Source organism: Crinia signifera, chromosome 2 (assembly GCF_055691185.1).
Source record: "Crinia signifera chromosome 2, ASM5569118v1, whole genome shotgun sequence".
Lineage (NCBI taxonomy): Eukaryota > Metazoa > Chordata > Amphibia > Anura > Myobatrachidae > Crinia > Crinia signifera.
Window position 1 is genome coordinate 191,204,518 of NC_139218.1, and position 16,710 is coordinate 191,221,227.

The window sequence follows — 16,710 nt, forward strand, 5'->3', positions numbered from 1 at the left end:
CCCAGGGTTGGCCCCTTTCACAACTGCATTTGTGTGAAAGGGGTGCAGCCAGAACACACTGCTGACACCCAGCACGCACTCCTAACTGCGGGTGCGGGCAGTGAGCCGTCACCTGGCTGTGCGGGCTGGGACTGGGCTGCGGTGCACTGCGGGTACGGGCAGTGAGCTGTCAAAGAGAAACCCCGCCGGCTCCATGTCCTGCGGCTTCACTTCCCCTAGAGGGGGAGGGGCACCCAGAATTTCACACCAGCCAGTAGTCCAGGAGCAACCCTGCTAGCTAGCAAGGTTGAAATCCTGGCAAATTTTCCCAGGAATTTGGCACTGGAACCTTTCACACCAGCCCAACCTGGGAATTTAGGCTGGTGTGAAAGGGGTATACAGATGTAGTGCCTGTCATTCAGTGCCAGCTCTCGCCAGATCCCCTGCGCTGGCGAGAGCCGCTCCATCTGACCGGGATACGCAAGCATCTCACACGCACGCACGTCCCTTGGCAGCGTGGGGTGGATATCCTACCCAATTCTGCTTCAGGGAGAAGGGCAGGGTTGGGTGGGGGGTGCGGGGGCTGTTGACACCAATAGGGAAGAAGAGGGCGGCGGTGGGCTCAGATGGAACGGGGCATGAGCTCCCTACCGTCTGATATCGGGTCCTGTCGGTTGGCAATAGAATCACCAGGATCTGCAAGCATAAGATACGCTCCATCTGTAGGTCGACCATTGAAGGTTGACACAATATTAGGTAGACACATGCATTAGGTCGACATGGGCTAGGTCGAAAGTGAAAGGGTCGACATGGGTTTTTAATGTTTTTTTTGAGCCATGTGCCGACGGGCGGTATTTCATGCCCTACCATCCATTAGGGCATGGTAGGGCCGCAAGCTGCAAACACTTCAATGTATGCATTCACACAGTGCGCCTGTTTTCCCTGATATCCAGTCGCTGCAGCCGGATCCTGTTTTGCACACTGGCCACACAACTAGGGTGGCCAATCCCGGGATCGGCGGGATCCCGGGATTTGGCCCCCAAAACGCCGGGATTTCAATCCCGGGATTGGAGTTCCCAATCCCGGGATTTCGGGATTAGACTGCGCATGCGCGCAGTCTAATGCCGGGCAGCGTCTGAGCATCGCTCAGACGCTGCCCGACTTCTCCCAGCAGCACTGTGTGCAGCGTGACCTCTCAGCGTGAGATCAGGGGTCACGCTGCGCAGGCAGAGGACGCGCCCGGCATTGTAATGCCGTGCCGGACAGCGCGCCCACCCACCCGCCCAGCCCAAGCACCCAGCCAGCGCGCCCACTCGCCCAGCCCAAGCACCCACAGCCAGCGCGAAGCCAGCACGCCAGCGGCATGGACGACCCGTCCCCCCACAACCGGCAACCATCAAATGTAAGTTTGTGGGGCAGTCTTTTAATTAGGAAAGCCAATCCCGGGATCCCGGGAATCCCGGGATTGAGCATTTTTCAATCCCGAATCCCGGGATTGAAAAAATGCCCCGGGATTGGCTTCCCTACACACAACCAAGTGGGTCCCACTACGTGTGGCCCCAGCCTTGGTGTGCACAACATCAGTGAAAGCTAGGAATTTGCTCATCAATGAAATCATCCAACACAGGTGACATCAATCTTAAGCCCTGTACACATGCATCGATTTTTCCTGATTTTCGATTCAATTTTGCTTATAGAAAAAAAATAAAAAATCGAATCCTAAACAAAATCAAATGGTTTTTGTGTCCTATTCGATGCACGCACCTGTTTTCACAAAATCAAACACAAAATTTTACTGTGCAGCCAAAGAAAATATCAAATTCGATCTAGTAAATCGAATGTGTACAATGTATCATGAATGTATATCGAAGATCTAGTAAATAGAATGTGTACAATGTATCATGAATGTATATCGAATTCGATATCTAATGCAAAAGTACAGAGCTAATGCCAAATCGAATGGAACGATCTAATGTCAGATCTAATAGAAAATCGAATCATACATCGAATCAAAAGCAAATCAATGTGTCTGTGTACAGGGCTTTACATTGAGGGGAGAGCGAGCATTAGGTCAACAGTCAAAAGGTCAACCCCTATTGGACAACAATCAAATGGTTGATAAATGGGAAAGTAGACATGGTCAAAAGATCGACATGAGCAAAAGATCAACATGATTTTTTCCCCCATACTTTACCATTTCAGTGGGCATAGAGGGAAAATACAAGTGTGCAGAGTGCAGGGAAGCACGTGCCCAAAGAATGGCGAGTGGTATACTTATACGGTGTCCGTGTTGACGTGAAAAACTCATGCTTTTGTGTTGCCCTTTTGTCCACATTTTTCATGTGTAGACCTTTTAACTGTCAACCAATAGTGGTCGACCTTTTGACTGTCAACCTAATGATCCACAACCGATTGAGGGGGACCCCCAGGAGCAGAGCATGGTGTACCTGCAGGTACATGTTGGAAGAGGGTCTGTACATGGCAAAATAGAATGCATATAGAATAAGTAAATAATCAGATGGTAAATTATACGGTGCATGCTGACAGGAAACAGACAGGTGGGGAAAAACCTAATGCTGGGTACACAACAGAAAAATTCCCCCAATATCAACTCATCTAATGACCGATTGTGTTTAAAAAGAGCAGAATTGTTCATGTTTTCAACGAGATTCCGGTCCGATGCGCATCCCCGCCAGTCGTTTGATCATTTGGGAGATTATATCTGCTGCACTAAAAATTTGTCATCTGCATTGGATTGGGAACCGATCATGAGCAGATCGTGTACTCCAATCCAATCGTGCGACCATCGTACAATTTCAGGAAATAGTTTCATGATCGTCACATGATCATGGTTGTTCTGGTGTGTACTCTACATAAGATTTAAAATCCATAAAACCTCGGATACCCGGCAGCGTCACCGGTGCCCAGTAGACTCACAAACCCTGCAACCCCATAGCCTTAGATCGCCGAGCATCTGCGGTCGCCTATTAAGCCTGCATATACCAGCTGTCACTGTGTACATCGCACCAAACTACAAGCAGGCAGCAGAGAAGCAGCTCCTCCACTCCTCCCTGACACTGGTCAGTACACATATACAGCCAGCAGCACCTACAGTAACAGAACAGTACAGAGGGAGGAGCTACAGCATAGAGAGCCGCTATATGTATACACTCAGCCACGCCCCCTCCGCACATGACGCTCAGCGTCCCATTCCTTCCCTCTCCTTGCCCTTCCTCCCATGATGCTGCGCTGCTATAGGCCTTTCTTCATATGGATGTCTCACCGAAGCACCTGCGCCGGCTCCCCGTGCTTCTCGTACACCAGGCCCCGGGCCGCCGCCGTGCTAAGCTGCCGCCGAAGTAACCTCAGTCCCGGCAGCCACATGTCCTCTCCTTTCGCTGGTGTACTAAGCTGTGACGCCGCTGCCCCGCCCGCTGCTTTTCCCGTCAGTCACCTGAGTGGCCACGCCCATCGCGGCGCTGACTAAGCAGTGAGCCAGCTTTGGCTGTGCGCCCGGCAGCATCCTAGTTATCATACTCATACTTTCTCCATCATTACACTCACACTGACCTCTTATCTCGGTTACACATTCTCTGTGTCTAATGTGCCGCCGGTCATAGTTTAGTTATGCTGTAATTGGTAGTTTGTTAGTGCCAGTCTTCTGCTTCGTCATTGCACATAATGGAGACTGAATATATTTCTGTGCTCATTCCACTGTTGGGAACTTCAGTCTATCAAGGGGGCCCATTTATCAACTAATATTTGCGGCTAAATCCCCGAAAACGGGTGTTAACCGCAAATATTAAGTTTCACCTAAATGTATTAAAGGGGGACCGCAGCAGGAATCTCCGATCCCTGCTGCGATCCTCCCTGCTGCGCCGTTGGCCGCATCCCCCATAGGTTTCTATGGGGGATGCGAAGCTGCCCGATGTATCAACATCGGGCAGCCCAGCTTCGCACCCCATGGCTATCGCCATTCTGATATGGCGATAGCCCATTGTAGCCTATGGCTACCTATCGCACTGCCCGAGCAGGGCCAGGGCAGTGCGGTAAGAGGGGTCGGAGGGGGTCAGCGCATAACCGCGCATGCGCTGACCCCCCAGCTTCCGGCTTAGCACTTACCAGGGCCGGGCTCCTTTCGGATACATCCCAGTTTTCCGATTGCATTTTACAATGCGATCCTGGGCGATAATATTCCGCCCAGATCGCATTGCAAATGCGATCATTGATAAATGGGCCCCTTAGGGGCCCATTTATCAAACCATATTTGTGGCTAAATTTGGGAGATACTTAATATTTGCGGCTAAACCCCGAAAACCTGTGTTTTCGGGATTTAGCCGCAAATATTAAGTATCTCCTAAATGTAAGTATCTCCTAAATGTATCAAAGGGGGACCGCAGCAGGAATCTCCGATCCCTGCTGCGATCCCCCCTGCACCGCCGCCAGCCGCATCCCCCATAGCTTTCTATGGGGGATGCGAAGTAGGGATGGGACATCAAAAGAAAACATCAGTTGAGTGATGTTTTTCAACATTGGTTACAAAACATCTTATATACCTAAACATTGGTACTCTGAAGCCAATGTGAACCAATGTTTCTATATATTTTCTAATAAACTGCCTACTTAAGCATATAATACACTAATAAGCTTATGAAATGATAAATAATCCTTCTATTAAGTTTATCTTATTGGTGGCTTTACACACACACATTGGATATATGATTTCATGTTATGTGGTAACTAAAATTTGTTACGGAGGGGAAAAAAAATGAAGCATTAACTAGGAAAACTTTATTGCAACAACTCACATTCTGCTATTTTTAAATATTTTTAAGGTACTTCCTCATCTTTACGGCCACTGCTTACGCCAGTTACGTTAGCCGCTACATGAATCGCTATTGTCCCCTCACGATTGCTCCACCATGTTTCGGGCTTGGTGGCTCACTGTGCTTCGCTTGCCACAACATTACTAAAGGTAATAGATGGTGGCGTGGACCCCGAAAATAACCCTCGTGGCTTGCTGTATGCTATGTAAGTTCCGTAGCATAAGCGGTGGCCGCAAAGATGAGGAAGTAACATTTTTAACTTGATTTTAAACAGTAGCAACAGGCTAATAACTTAAGTTGAACATAGAAAACAACAAGAAACTCTCCCTACAGTGCAAAATAGAACATACTGGGGCAGATGTATTAACCCTTAACAAGGGATAAATGCAAGGGTGATAAAGAGAGATAAATGTCCAGCCAATCACCTGCTAACTGCCATGTTACAGGCTGTGTTTGAAAAAAGTCAGGAAGGAGCTGATTGGCTGGATGTATATCTCTTTATCACCCTTGCATTTATCTCTTGTTAAGGCTTAATGCATCTGCCCCTCTGTCTGTTAGGAGACCTCACATTTTCTGTCAGCAGTCCCTGTCTTTTCTTTGTAGAATGGAAAAGTGGTCCTGTGCTCAGGCTTGTGTGCCAATGTTGGATGAAAGAACTTGCTTAGACCACCACGCTTCATCCACACCCCATATTAAACTACTTCAATATTTCTCATCATTCCAGACAGGTACCAATCAGAACCAATCTCAACAGGGACAAGTTCCTCTAAACTAATCATGCAGCAGCTGCACAGCTGTGAGCCACGGAAGTGGCACAAGAAGGTACCCTGGCTACTTAGTGACAGTCGGTACCAGAATGCAGTGCAGGTGCCCTGTTGCTTTATAATGTACAGGACAGAGTTGGCATTATAAGCAGTAAAACCCAGGTTACCCAAAATTATGTGCTACAGTTGAGGACAGTTACATGTTGTTCAGTAGGGGCAGCAGGTTGCCATGATAGACATTCTACCAGTGCATGTCATGTGAGTGTCACATGTCAAATAAAATCACCCTGCAGACTGGTGTCCCCCTCAGTACAATGGCCCCTATTAATCTTCCTAGTAAATTTTATGGGTAATGTGCCCCTGAGTACAGAGCACATTTGCAACATGGTAACACAGTAGCCTCAAGGAAGAAGAATATCTCTGGTATTAGGCATGATAGAGACAAGCCGCTAGTGTCGACAGAAAGGGAAGAGTCCCAGCTTTTTTACTCTCTGAAAAACTCTATGTCAGAGAGAACCTGAGAAATATGACTGGGAATTGCAATTAACAGGTCGGATGTGGACTGCTGCTTTGAAGTTGGATATCTCCAGTTCCTCAGGGCCGATTTTCAAAATTCTGGTGTCCCTGGAAAAAGTGGATCCTCAGCTATCAGAATAGGGCCCTTATACACCTGGGGCCCCTGGGCAAGTGCCCATTAAGTCCATATGAAAAGACAGCCCTGCCTACGGTACTACCAGCAGTCCCCATATTCTTGGACAGATGTATTAAGCCTTAACAAGAGATAAATTCAAGGGTGATAAAGAGAGATAAACGTCCAGCCAATCACCTGCTAACTGCCATGTTACAGACTGTGTTTGAAAAAAGTCAGTAAGGAGCTGATTGGCTGGACGTTTATCTCTCTTTATCACCCTTGCATTTATCTCTTGTTAAGGCTTAATACATCTGCCCGACTGTACCTTAATATTTGTTGCAATATTAGGAGTATACAGATGTATCGTGTCTTGTCTTTGCTGGCGATCCGCCAGCAGCATGCTGCTGGCGGATCGCCATCAACACGGCACCGCTATCTGACTGAGACGCGCGTGCGTCCCCCACGCACGTGCGTCTCAGTGTCCGGGCGGCGAGGCGGACGCAATACTGTCCGCCTCCTGCTGGATATGCTGGGGGGGGACCCGAGGAGGCTGCGGGGGGGTGCGGTCACCCGGTGTGGGCACCGGGCGACCGAGGGCAGCACCGTCGGAAGGGGGAGGTGCGCGCGCGTCCCCTTCCGGCATACAGATGGCGGCGGGGCAGGGGATGGCGATGGCGACGCCATCGCCATCCCCTGCAAAGATGAGACCCGACCCATCTGTACTATACAGTAGCTTTAATGTTCTCACTTTCTCTTTAGTTAATCTTTTTCTCTCTCTTCTCCTCTCTCAACTGAAGTCTATATCATCACCACACAGATGCACTAAGCTTCAAAAGTGATAAAATGGAGAGTGATAAACCACCAACCAATCAGCTCCTGCCTCACATTTTTTAAACACAGTCTGTGACATGTCACGTAGGAGCTGATTGGCTGGTGGTTTATCACTCTCCATTTTATAACTTTTGAAGCTTAGTGCATCTGGCCCAGTGTGTTTTACTGTTTTGTATGTTTTTTTAAGTTGTCTATGAATATAAAACAAGGAATGAACTTGCTGCCGAAAGCAGTTACAGCACCACACAGTGACACACACACAAAAAAAACATTGGAAAATTGAGAAAAACATCAGGGGAGAAATCTAGCGATGTTGAGGAAACATTGGATCCTTAACATTGCACGGTTAAACATTGAACGCATAAATCCCATGTTACCGTTGAAACATCATATGATTACCCATCCCTAATGCGAAGCTGCCCGATGTATCAACATCGGGCAGCCCGGCATTGCACCCCTGGGCTATCACCATTCTGATATGGCGATAGCCCATTGTAGCCTATGGCTACACATCGCACTGCCCGAGCAGGGCAGTGCGGTAAGAGGGGTCGGCAGGGTTCAGCGCATAACCGCGCATGCGCTGACCCCCCGGCTTCCAGGTTCGGGCTCCACAGGGACGGGCTCTATTCGGAGCCCTGTCCCTTAAAATTGATACATTCCCCGATATGATTGCATTTTACAATGCGATCCTGGTTGGTAATATTCCGCCCAGATCGCATTGTAAATGCGATCATGATAAATGTGCCCCTAATGAGAACTGATCTTTATCAATGATATCAATGATTTATTATTTTATGTAGTGTGCAGGGCCATCTTAAAAGCATTATGGGTCCCCGGGGAAAGTCGTGCAGTGGGCCCCTGCCTAATACATATACACACACTATTTTATATATATATATATATATATATATATATATATATATATATATATATATATATATACAGTGGTCGAAGTGGGCCGGTATACAACGGTATGATATACCGGCACTTCTCCACAGTGAGTCTTTTTTTTTTAAGTACCGTATATACTCGAGTATAAGTCGACCCGAATATAAGCCGAGGCACCTAATTTTACAACAAAAAACTGGGAAAACCTATTGACTCAAGTGGGACCCTCACTCGAGTATAAGCCGAGGGGGGCCTTTTCAGCATAAAAAAATGTTCTGAAAAAGTAGGCTTATACTTGAGTATATATGGTAATAGGAGTGTGCAGACTGGCGTCTGCACACTCCTATTACCATATATATGTCACAAGGGTGCCGCCAGCGCAACCTAGCAGCTGCATGTCTCTTTTTTTTTTCCGGGCAGTGTGACGAGCTAGCTGGCGCCAGGATGGCACACTTGTGGTCAGCCTATGCTCAGTATAATCAAGTTGTACTTTGCTTAGCTTTAGTTTTTCACGCTTGTAGCGCAATAATTCTGTCTTATATTGCTCTACTTGCCAGTTGATCTTCTCAAGCCAACCTGGATTGCTGGCCTTTGAGCAAGTATCCCTCCTTTCCTCCACAAATTTGGCAATCTGCTCTTTCACTATGTTATACTCTTTGGTAGATTCCTCCATCAGGTCCATTGAGCGCTTGTTTAGGATTGACACCCAACGTTTGCAAAATTGGATGTCATATCTGCCTATAGTAGGCATATTGCGGATCCTGAACCCCCTGGGGATTTGTTTTGCCCTGTAGTAGTCGGATAATGTGCGACTGTGATAGAGGAAATCTACCTCACGTTTTTTGAGCTTAAACAGCTCCTTGAATAGATCACGAGAGCGGCACAGCGCCGCCATCCTTGGCGACGCACTGGGATGCGTCAGCCCTTAATACACACGATCACCAGGTTTTAGTCTGTAATGCACATTTTATCACACCATAGTATTTTAGATGTTTTTCAAGTGTAGTAATGTGTAACAAATGATAAATTGATATTCATGTCGTTTTTCGATTGTGTGCTTGTCTAGATTGTACACCCTGCCGTAGTCATGGGAACCGGCAGGCAGGGGGCGACGCGCATCCGCCGGAAGTTACAGCTACGAGATGGACGTGGGACCGCCCTGCCACACCGGAAACCGGGACCAACGGGAGGGGCAGCACGGAGGGGGGTAAGTTGTTTGTCTATTTATATTTGGTTTTGTGCACTGTGTATTTATCCTGACGAAGGGGGCACGATCCCTTAAACGTTGAGTTGGCATTAAAAGCACAGTTTTTTTCAAAGTTTTCACTGCTGAGTTTGTACAGTCTCCAAGTGTCACCCGCACTGTTCTTCCATATCTTTGGGGACACGTCCAAGTTGTCCTTACCTGAGGGCACCAGAGCAAGCTAGCCCAGGGGACCAGAGTGCCGGAGCTTCACTGTTGCTGTTTTATACCGCCCAAGGCCACGTGTCGGCCTTAGGGCTACTCAAGGCACCTGAACTTCTTTTACCAGTGACTTATCCCTCTCCTTCAGTGATCATTGCTTATTTATTCCTCTATCACAGTCGCATATTATCCGACTACTACAGGGCAAAACAAATCCCCAGGGAGTTCAGGATCCGCAATATGCCTACTATAGGCAAATATGACATCCAATTTTGCAAACGTTGGGTGTCAATCCTAAACAAGTGCTCAATGGACCTGATCCTCCTGGTGGTTGAGGAATCTACCAAAGAGTATAACATAGTGAAAGAGCAGTTTGCCAAATTTGTGGAGGAAAGGAGGGATGCTCAGAGGCCAGCAATCCAGGTTGGCTTGAGAAGATCAACCGGCAAGTAGAGCAATATAAGACAGAATTATTGAGCTACAAGTGTGAAAGACTAAGCAAAGTACAACTTGATTATACTCAGCATAGAGTGTATACCTGGCTAAACAACACCCAGCAACCCTCCAAACGGGGGGCCGGCTCCAAGATATCGACGCTGCAACCAGTATGTGGACACCCTCAGCACTTCAGCGAGTGAGACGGATGAAGCAGGGGCAGGCCCCACCTCCACCCCATCACAACTGACCCCTTGAGTGGTAAACACCCAGGCAGCCATACAGGCCCGGGGCAGAGGACGAAGTGCACCCGTCGCGGCGGGCAGAGGTGGAGGAAGGAGAGGAGCCAGACAACCAAGGGGGAAGCAAGTGTGATCTTTAACCTGTCATCGGTACCATTGACCCCTGCAGAGCAGGAGGTCCTTTGAAAAGGCCTCTCGTTCATACCGACACAGCATGTGGACGAGTTTCAATGGGCCATTGACAATTATAAACTGCAGAGGGGACTCAAATTGAAAGAACATTTTGATAAAAATCCAGTCACTCAGCCCCAAGAGACACTCCCCACAAGGATCCAAAAGTTGGGTCCTAAATCATGTTTTGAGCCAGTCTCCTATAACCCATCGATTAAAACCTTTCACAGATTACTGGAGCAAGATGGACATCCCCCATTCCACAAGTTTCATAAAAATCTAATGACTCCGCAAGCAAAAGCTCTGAAAGGTCTTGGCAGCAGACAAGACATCATTATACGTGGGGCCGACAAGGGCGGCTCCATAGTAATTCAGAACACCAGCATCTATCTAGCGGATTACCACTGCCTGCTTAGTGACAAAAGCACCTACGAAGCTCTGAGCAAAGACCCCACGACCCTTTACCAGAAGGACCTGAAATCCATCCTTAAAGAGGGGACTGACAATGGTCTCATCTCCACGATACATAATAAATTGTTTGTAGAGCACCCCATTGTCCCGATTTTTTATGCGATCCTGAAGATCCATAAACATGCCACTCAGCCACCAGGGCGGCCCATTATATCGGCCAGGGGCTCACTTTGTGAACCATTAGCCATCTTTTTGGATACATATTTTCAGCCATGTATCCAGAATACCCCGACTCATCTCCGAGATTCATCCATGTTGCTACAAAAACTAGCAGAGATGACAGATATCCCAGGGGACGTTACGATGGCTACCATTGACGTCACTAGCCTGTACACCTGCATCCCGCATGGGGAGGGTGTGCAGGTTATGAGACGGTTGATCTCAGGAAACGCACTCTACAAATGCCCGGATGTGGAGTTTGCGTTGAGGCTGCTTGAGTTCACGTTGTCTCATAATTATTTTTTTTGATGGCCTGTTCTGGAGACAAAGGACAGGTTGTGCAATGGGATCGTCGGTGGCACCCACCTTTGCCAACACATTTATGTGGGAAACGGAGCGCGACCTGTTCTTTGTCCTCCAGGACACGGTACAAAAGGTGTGGTTTTATTATCGTTACATCAACGACATTGTGATATTATGGAGAGGCCCTGTGGTGGCATTAAATTAGGTAGTGGAGACACACAATAAATCGGCCAGTCCCATTAAACTGACGATGACGCACGACAGGCACGAGTTGTGCTTTCTTGATGTGAAGATCACATTACAGAACAACCAAATAGGGACGTGCCTATTCACTAAACCGACTGACAGGAACACCATGCTTAGACATGAAAGTTTCCATCCCAGAGCCACTGCCAAAGGTCTCCCCATGTCACAATTCATTCGATTGTGCCGCACTACGAGTGATGCAACTGAGAGGGCACAGCAATTAGACAGCATGACCACCAGGTTCCTGGAGAGGGGATACTCCATTAAAGAACTCACCAGGGCCCTCCGCAAAGCTAGTGCGATAGATAGGGGGGAACTCCTGACACCGAAAGTCACTTTACAACAAGAACCCCCATTTCCCTGGGTCAACCAGTTTAATATCAACAGTAACAACATGTCCAAAAGGGCCAAAGCTCTGTGGCCCATCATCACCACTGACCCGTACCTGAAGAGCCTAAAAGGGAAACGGTTGATGCCCAGCTACACCAGGGGCAGGAATATTAGGGATCTGGTGGTCAAAACTGATCTATCTAAATTCAAAAAACCTACACCCATCCACTTCCTCAGTAGGGGCAACGGTTGCTTCAAGTACGTGCAATTACATGGAAACAGGCGACACCATGTGCCATCCATTCACCGATAAACGATACAAAATCAACTGGCCCCTTACTTGCACTTCGCAAAATGTAGTATATGCCATCATGTGTCCATGTGGGCAATACTACATAGGTAAAACGGAGTGCCAGTTGAAGACACGCATGGCACAACACAGGCAGGCCATCAGGGCCGCGATTAATTCTGGCGTTGGGGAGCAGCCGGTAGCGCGGAATTTTGCTGAGGCTAAGCACAGCATGGCCATGCTGAAATACAAGGTCATAGACCATGTGCCTCCCAGCCCCCGAGGTGGTGATTGGGGGAGAAAACTTCTCCAGCTGGTGACACGCTGGATTTATAGATTGGGCACAATGCGCCCCAAGGGCCTTAATGAGCATCTCGGCCTTATCAACTTCATCTAGAGTAACCCAAAAGGCAATTCTGGTATTCTTCATATTGCTTCCCACGGTCCCCAATATAATATGCACAGGGGGGACCCTTAATAGCAGCAAGGGGCCAATATACAGCAGTAGGGGTCAGGGGGGTATACGTATGGTCCGTGCCACCCAACAGCATCTGCCCCATCAGCACCAGCTCAGAAGCTATAGCATTATGCAGGGCATTTAATAGGCAAAATTTAAAATGTAAAGGACAAGTTATGTCTACTACCAGCACTTTATTGGAGAGTGACGGATATGCTGCATTTAGACACAGCCCGTCCTACAGACCACAAAAGTTTTTAAATATTCTGCACTGGACACAAGTCATTTTTATCATGAGAGCGGCACAGCGTCGCCATCCTTGGCGACGCACTGAGATGCATCAGCCCTTAATACACACGATCACCAGGTTTTAATCTGTAACGCACATTTTATCACACCATAGTATTTTAGATGTTTTTCAAGTGTAGTAATGTGTAACAAATGATAAATTGATATTCATGTAGTTTTTCGATTGTGTGTTTGTCTAGATCAGTGGTAGCCAACCCTAGCCCTCGAGAGCTACCAACAGTTCACATTTTCCAGACAACCTAGCTGCTGCACAGCTGCACTCATTAATCACGGACACATTTTAAAAGATACACAGATGGAGCTAATTAGCTCACTTGTGATTCTGGCCCTTATTCTGATCGGTGCGGATTTTACCGCATGCGGTCGTCCCGCCGATGGTTATCGTCTGCGCATGTGCAGAGGTCACTCTGCGCATGTGCAGGCGATTTCGCAGCACGTATTCTTCAGACACCGCACAGGGGGCGGAGAGGGGCGTGAAGGGCTACTTAGCCTCATTACCCTATGCATACGCCCCGCGTTTCATGGGCGTTCCCATGCAAACGCGGGGCGTCTGCATGGTAATGAAGCCGTGACGCATGTGTAGGGGGCGGGCATCTGACATCGCCAGATCAGCTGCCCGCCCCCATACATGATTTCATACGGACAAGTGTCCGTGTGGTCTTGGGTGGCGGCAGCTGGTGGAGCGTGCGGCCCTGCATTCGATGGTCGGCGACCATCGAATGCAGGGGCTGCTCCCAAGATGGAGGAGGCGTATCCCCGTCCACTTTCATGCGGACCGCCACATATCCGCGTACGTACGGAGGTGGCGATCCGTATGGAAGGCGGGGATTCGCCTGCACGGTCCTGGCCGCATATTCTGATCGGGCCGCACCGATCAGAATAAGGCCCTCTGTGAGGAGACCTGCAAAACATGCACTGTTGGTAGCTCTCGAGGACTAGGGTTGGCTACCCCAGGTCTAGATTGTACACCCTGCCGTAGTCATGGGAACCGGCAGGCAGGGGGCGACGCACATCCGCCGGAAGTTACAGCTACGAGACGGACGTGGGACCGCCCTGCCACACGGGAAACCGGGACCAACAGGAGGGGCAGCACAGAGGGGGGTAAGTTGTTTGTCTATTTATATTCGGTTTTGTGCACTCTGTATTTATCCTGACGAAGGGGGCACGATCCCCGAAACGTTGAGTTGGCATTAAAAGCACCCGTTTTTTCAAAGTTTTCACCGCTGAGTTTGTACAGTCTCCGAGTGCCGCTTGCATTGTTCTTCCAAATCTTTGGGGACACGTCCAAGTTGTCCTTACCTGAGGGCACCGGAGCAAGCTAGCCCAGGGGGCCAGAGTGCCGGAGCATCACTGTTGCTGTTAGATAGATAAATGTAGAGAGGCAGATGGACAGAAATGTAGAGAGACAGATAAAGACAATGTAGAGATATAGATAGATAGAAATTAAGAAATGCATATAGAGAGAAATGTGGAGAGTGAGAGAACTGTAGATAGGCAGATAGAAAGAAATGTAGATAGGCGGATAGAGAGAAATGTAGAGAGACCGATAGATACAGTAAAGTGAAATGTAGAAATGCAGATAGATAAAGATGTTCAGATGCAGATAGAGATATATGTTGAGATGCAGATAGAGAAAGAGAAATGTAAAGAGATGCAGATTGTTCCAGATATATATAGAGAAATGCAGAGATGCAGAAAGGCCTTTTTAAGGGAGTCAGTCCAGCACAGCCCCGCCTGTGATAGCTTCTGCTACAGTTATCCACATGCCTCCTGTCAGCCTGTTCCTGGTTACTGTTTGTCTGGGACCCTTTCCTGGAGTCTTCTCTCTGCAGCTTCTTATCTCTTTTGTTCCATATGATCGCCGTTCTGGAGTCCTGGTTACCTTTATTATTATTCTTATGGTCATCTCTGTCTTTGACAGTTTATATGTTCTTTAGAGCCTTGTTATTTGTTCCTCTGGATTCCCCAGAGATTACCGTCATTTTGCATATTGTCTTTCTGAACCATTTGGACCGAGTGCCCTAATCTGCGTTTCTCAGTGTTTTTTTTTGGGTGGAGTGTTCTTGTGTGGTGTTCTTTAAGCGTGGTGCTGTTCTATGTTTGCGACTAGGTCGCCTCAGGTTGTTGCAACTAGGTTGCGTATTTCATTAGTTAGCTTTTTAGTATTTACATGGACAGTTACCTTGAGTTACTACTTTCAGTTTCAGTTAGTTTCCCTTAGTTCTCCTTTTGTCATTCTTATTAAGATCTCTGGAAGTTTGTCCCATTTAAGATCTGGTGGCAACGGAGGGTACTTGTGTAGTTTCACGGCGCCTGATATATCGGATACGATATCGGCCAATATATATTGCAAACCTAATTTGTCCCTCCAAACATGGCTATTAAATGTGAAGCCTTAGTACCACAGGTAGCAGTCACCTTTTTGAGAAGACAGAGGCAGTGTAGGGTTTGCCGTGGCCATCCTAAACAGCGGTTACGGCTGCAGGATTACACCCAAAACCACAACAAATATGGTGTATTTGCCTACATTGCCAGCATATTTCATTCCCAAACCAGCATTGGGCAAGGTAAAATACATGTGGGTCATATGCAAGTGATACCTCTCTGTTGATTTCAGGTGTCAAATTTTTTGCCCAAGACTTGTTAACCCTTGCAAAACTGCAGCTACTTATTCAAAATGGTAAATTATAGTGTATGTGCCCACTTTGCCAGTATATTTCATTCCCAAACCAGTGTTGGGCAAGGCAAAATTCATGTGGGTCATATGCAACTGAATCCCCTCTGTTGATTTTAGACCATACTTACCTACTTTTTTTTATCTACAGTTTCTTATATAGCGCAGAATATTCCTTGCGCTTTACAACTTTTGAAAACCAGTTTCAGGGAGATTATAGTCAGTGGCGTAACTAGGCATAGGCAGCCCCAGCGGTCACGGGGGGGAGCCGGCGCCACTGGGGCGCAGCAGGGTCACGGCTCTCTCGGAGCCGAAGGCTGCCCGAGTCCTGTGCATTGCAAGCTGCTGGGAGGAAGCTGAGGATGTACTGCTGAGCTGCCTGTAGGTGGCGCTGCAGCGCAGAGCTCTTCGGCACTCAGGATTAAGCTCTTCTCTCTAGTGTTCTGTCTACACCATGGGGCTGCCTGACGGAGATTAACCTGCCTGGAATGGACAACTGACAGGCTGACTCTCCAGGTCTGTGTCCCTTGTTGTGGGTGCCTGCCGCAGGGGCATGGCAGGGGGTGAAGAGTGAGGGCACCATAATGTATGCTGGTGGCCCAATGAGCACTATGATGTACTGGTAGCTGCAGTGGGAAGGGGGAGGGCTGGGTATGTGTGGAAACTGGGTGCCCTCCATTGCATGTGGGGGTTATTTGTTTTAGTATTGGTGTTTGTAAGTATGCTGTGTGTATGTATTCTATGTACAGTATGTGTGTATGTATGTATGTATGTATGTATGTATGTATGTATGTATGTATGTATAATGTATGTATACTTTGTTTAAATGCTATATGTGTGTGTGTGTGTATGTACTTTGTGTATGCTATGTGTGTCTATAGCTTGTGTATGTTTATAAATATGCTGTGTGTGTGTGTGTGTATGTATGTATGTATGTATGGTATCTGTGCCTGTATGCCATGTGTGTGTGCGTGTATGTCCTTTGTGTCTATGGTATGTGTGTGTGTGTGTATGGCATGTGTGCTTGTATCATGTCCTGTGTGTGTGTGTATGTTATGTGCACGTGTATGTCCTGTGTGTCTGTACGGTATGTGCGCGTGTATGTCCTGTGTGTCTGTATGATATGTGTACGTGTATGTCCTGTGTGTCTGTATGTTATGTGTGCTTGTATGTCCTGTGTATGTGTGCGTGTATGTCCTGTGTGTCTGTATGGTATGTGTGTGTGTATGGTATGTGCACATGTATGTCCTGTGTGTGTGTATGGTATGTGTGCGTGTATGTACGGTATGTGTGCCATTAC

The 16,710-nt window shown here is 47.8% G+C and overlaps 1 protein-coding gene across 4 annotated transcripts in view; it reads right to left on the bottom strand.

The window, feature by feature from the left end:
- MECR (mitochondrial trans-2-enoyl-CoA reductase) overlaps positions 1-3,419 on the bottom strand; it is a 37,392-nt gene extending 33,973 nt beyond the window's left edge. For 3 of the 4 annotated variants that reach the window (XR_014470421.1, XM_083173461.1, XM_083173463.1), the window contains exon 1: positions 3,263-3,419. Coding sequence is in view for 3 of the 4 variants with exons in the window: in XM_083173461.1 (XP_083029587.1) it covers positions 3,263-3,363 (101 nt within the window). In the remaining variant the exon portion in view is untranslated. Of the gene's footprint in view, positions 1-3,006; positions 3,099-3,262 lie in introns of those variants that run through there. The other variant, XM_083173462.1, reaches the window with a different exon arrangement.
- Positions 3,420-16,710: the final 13,291 nt, after the last annotated feature.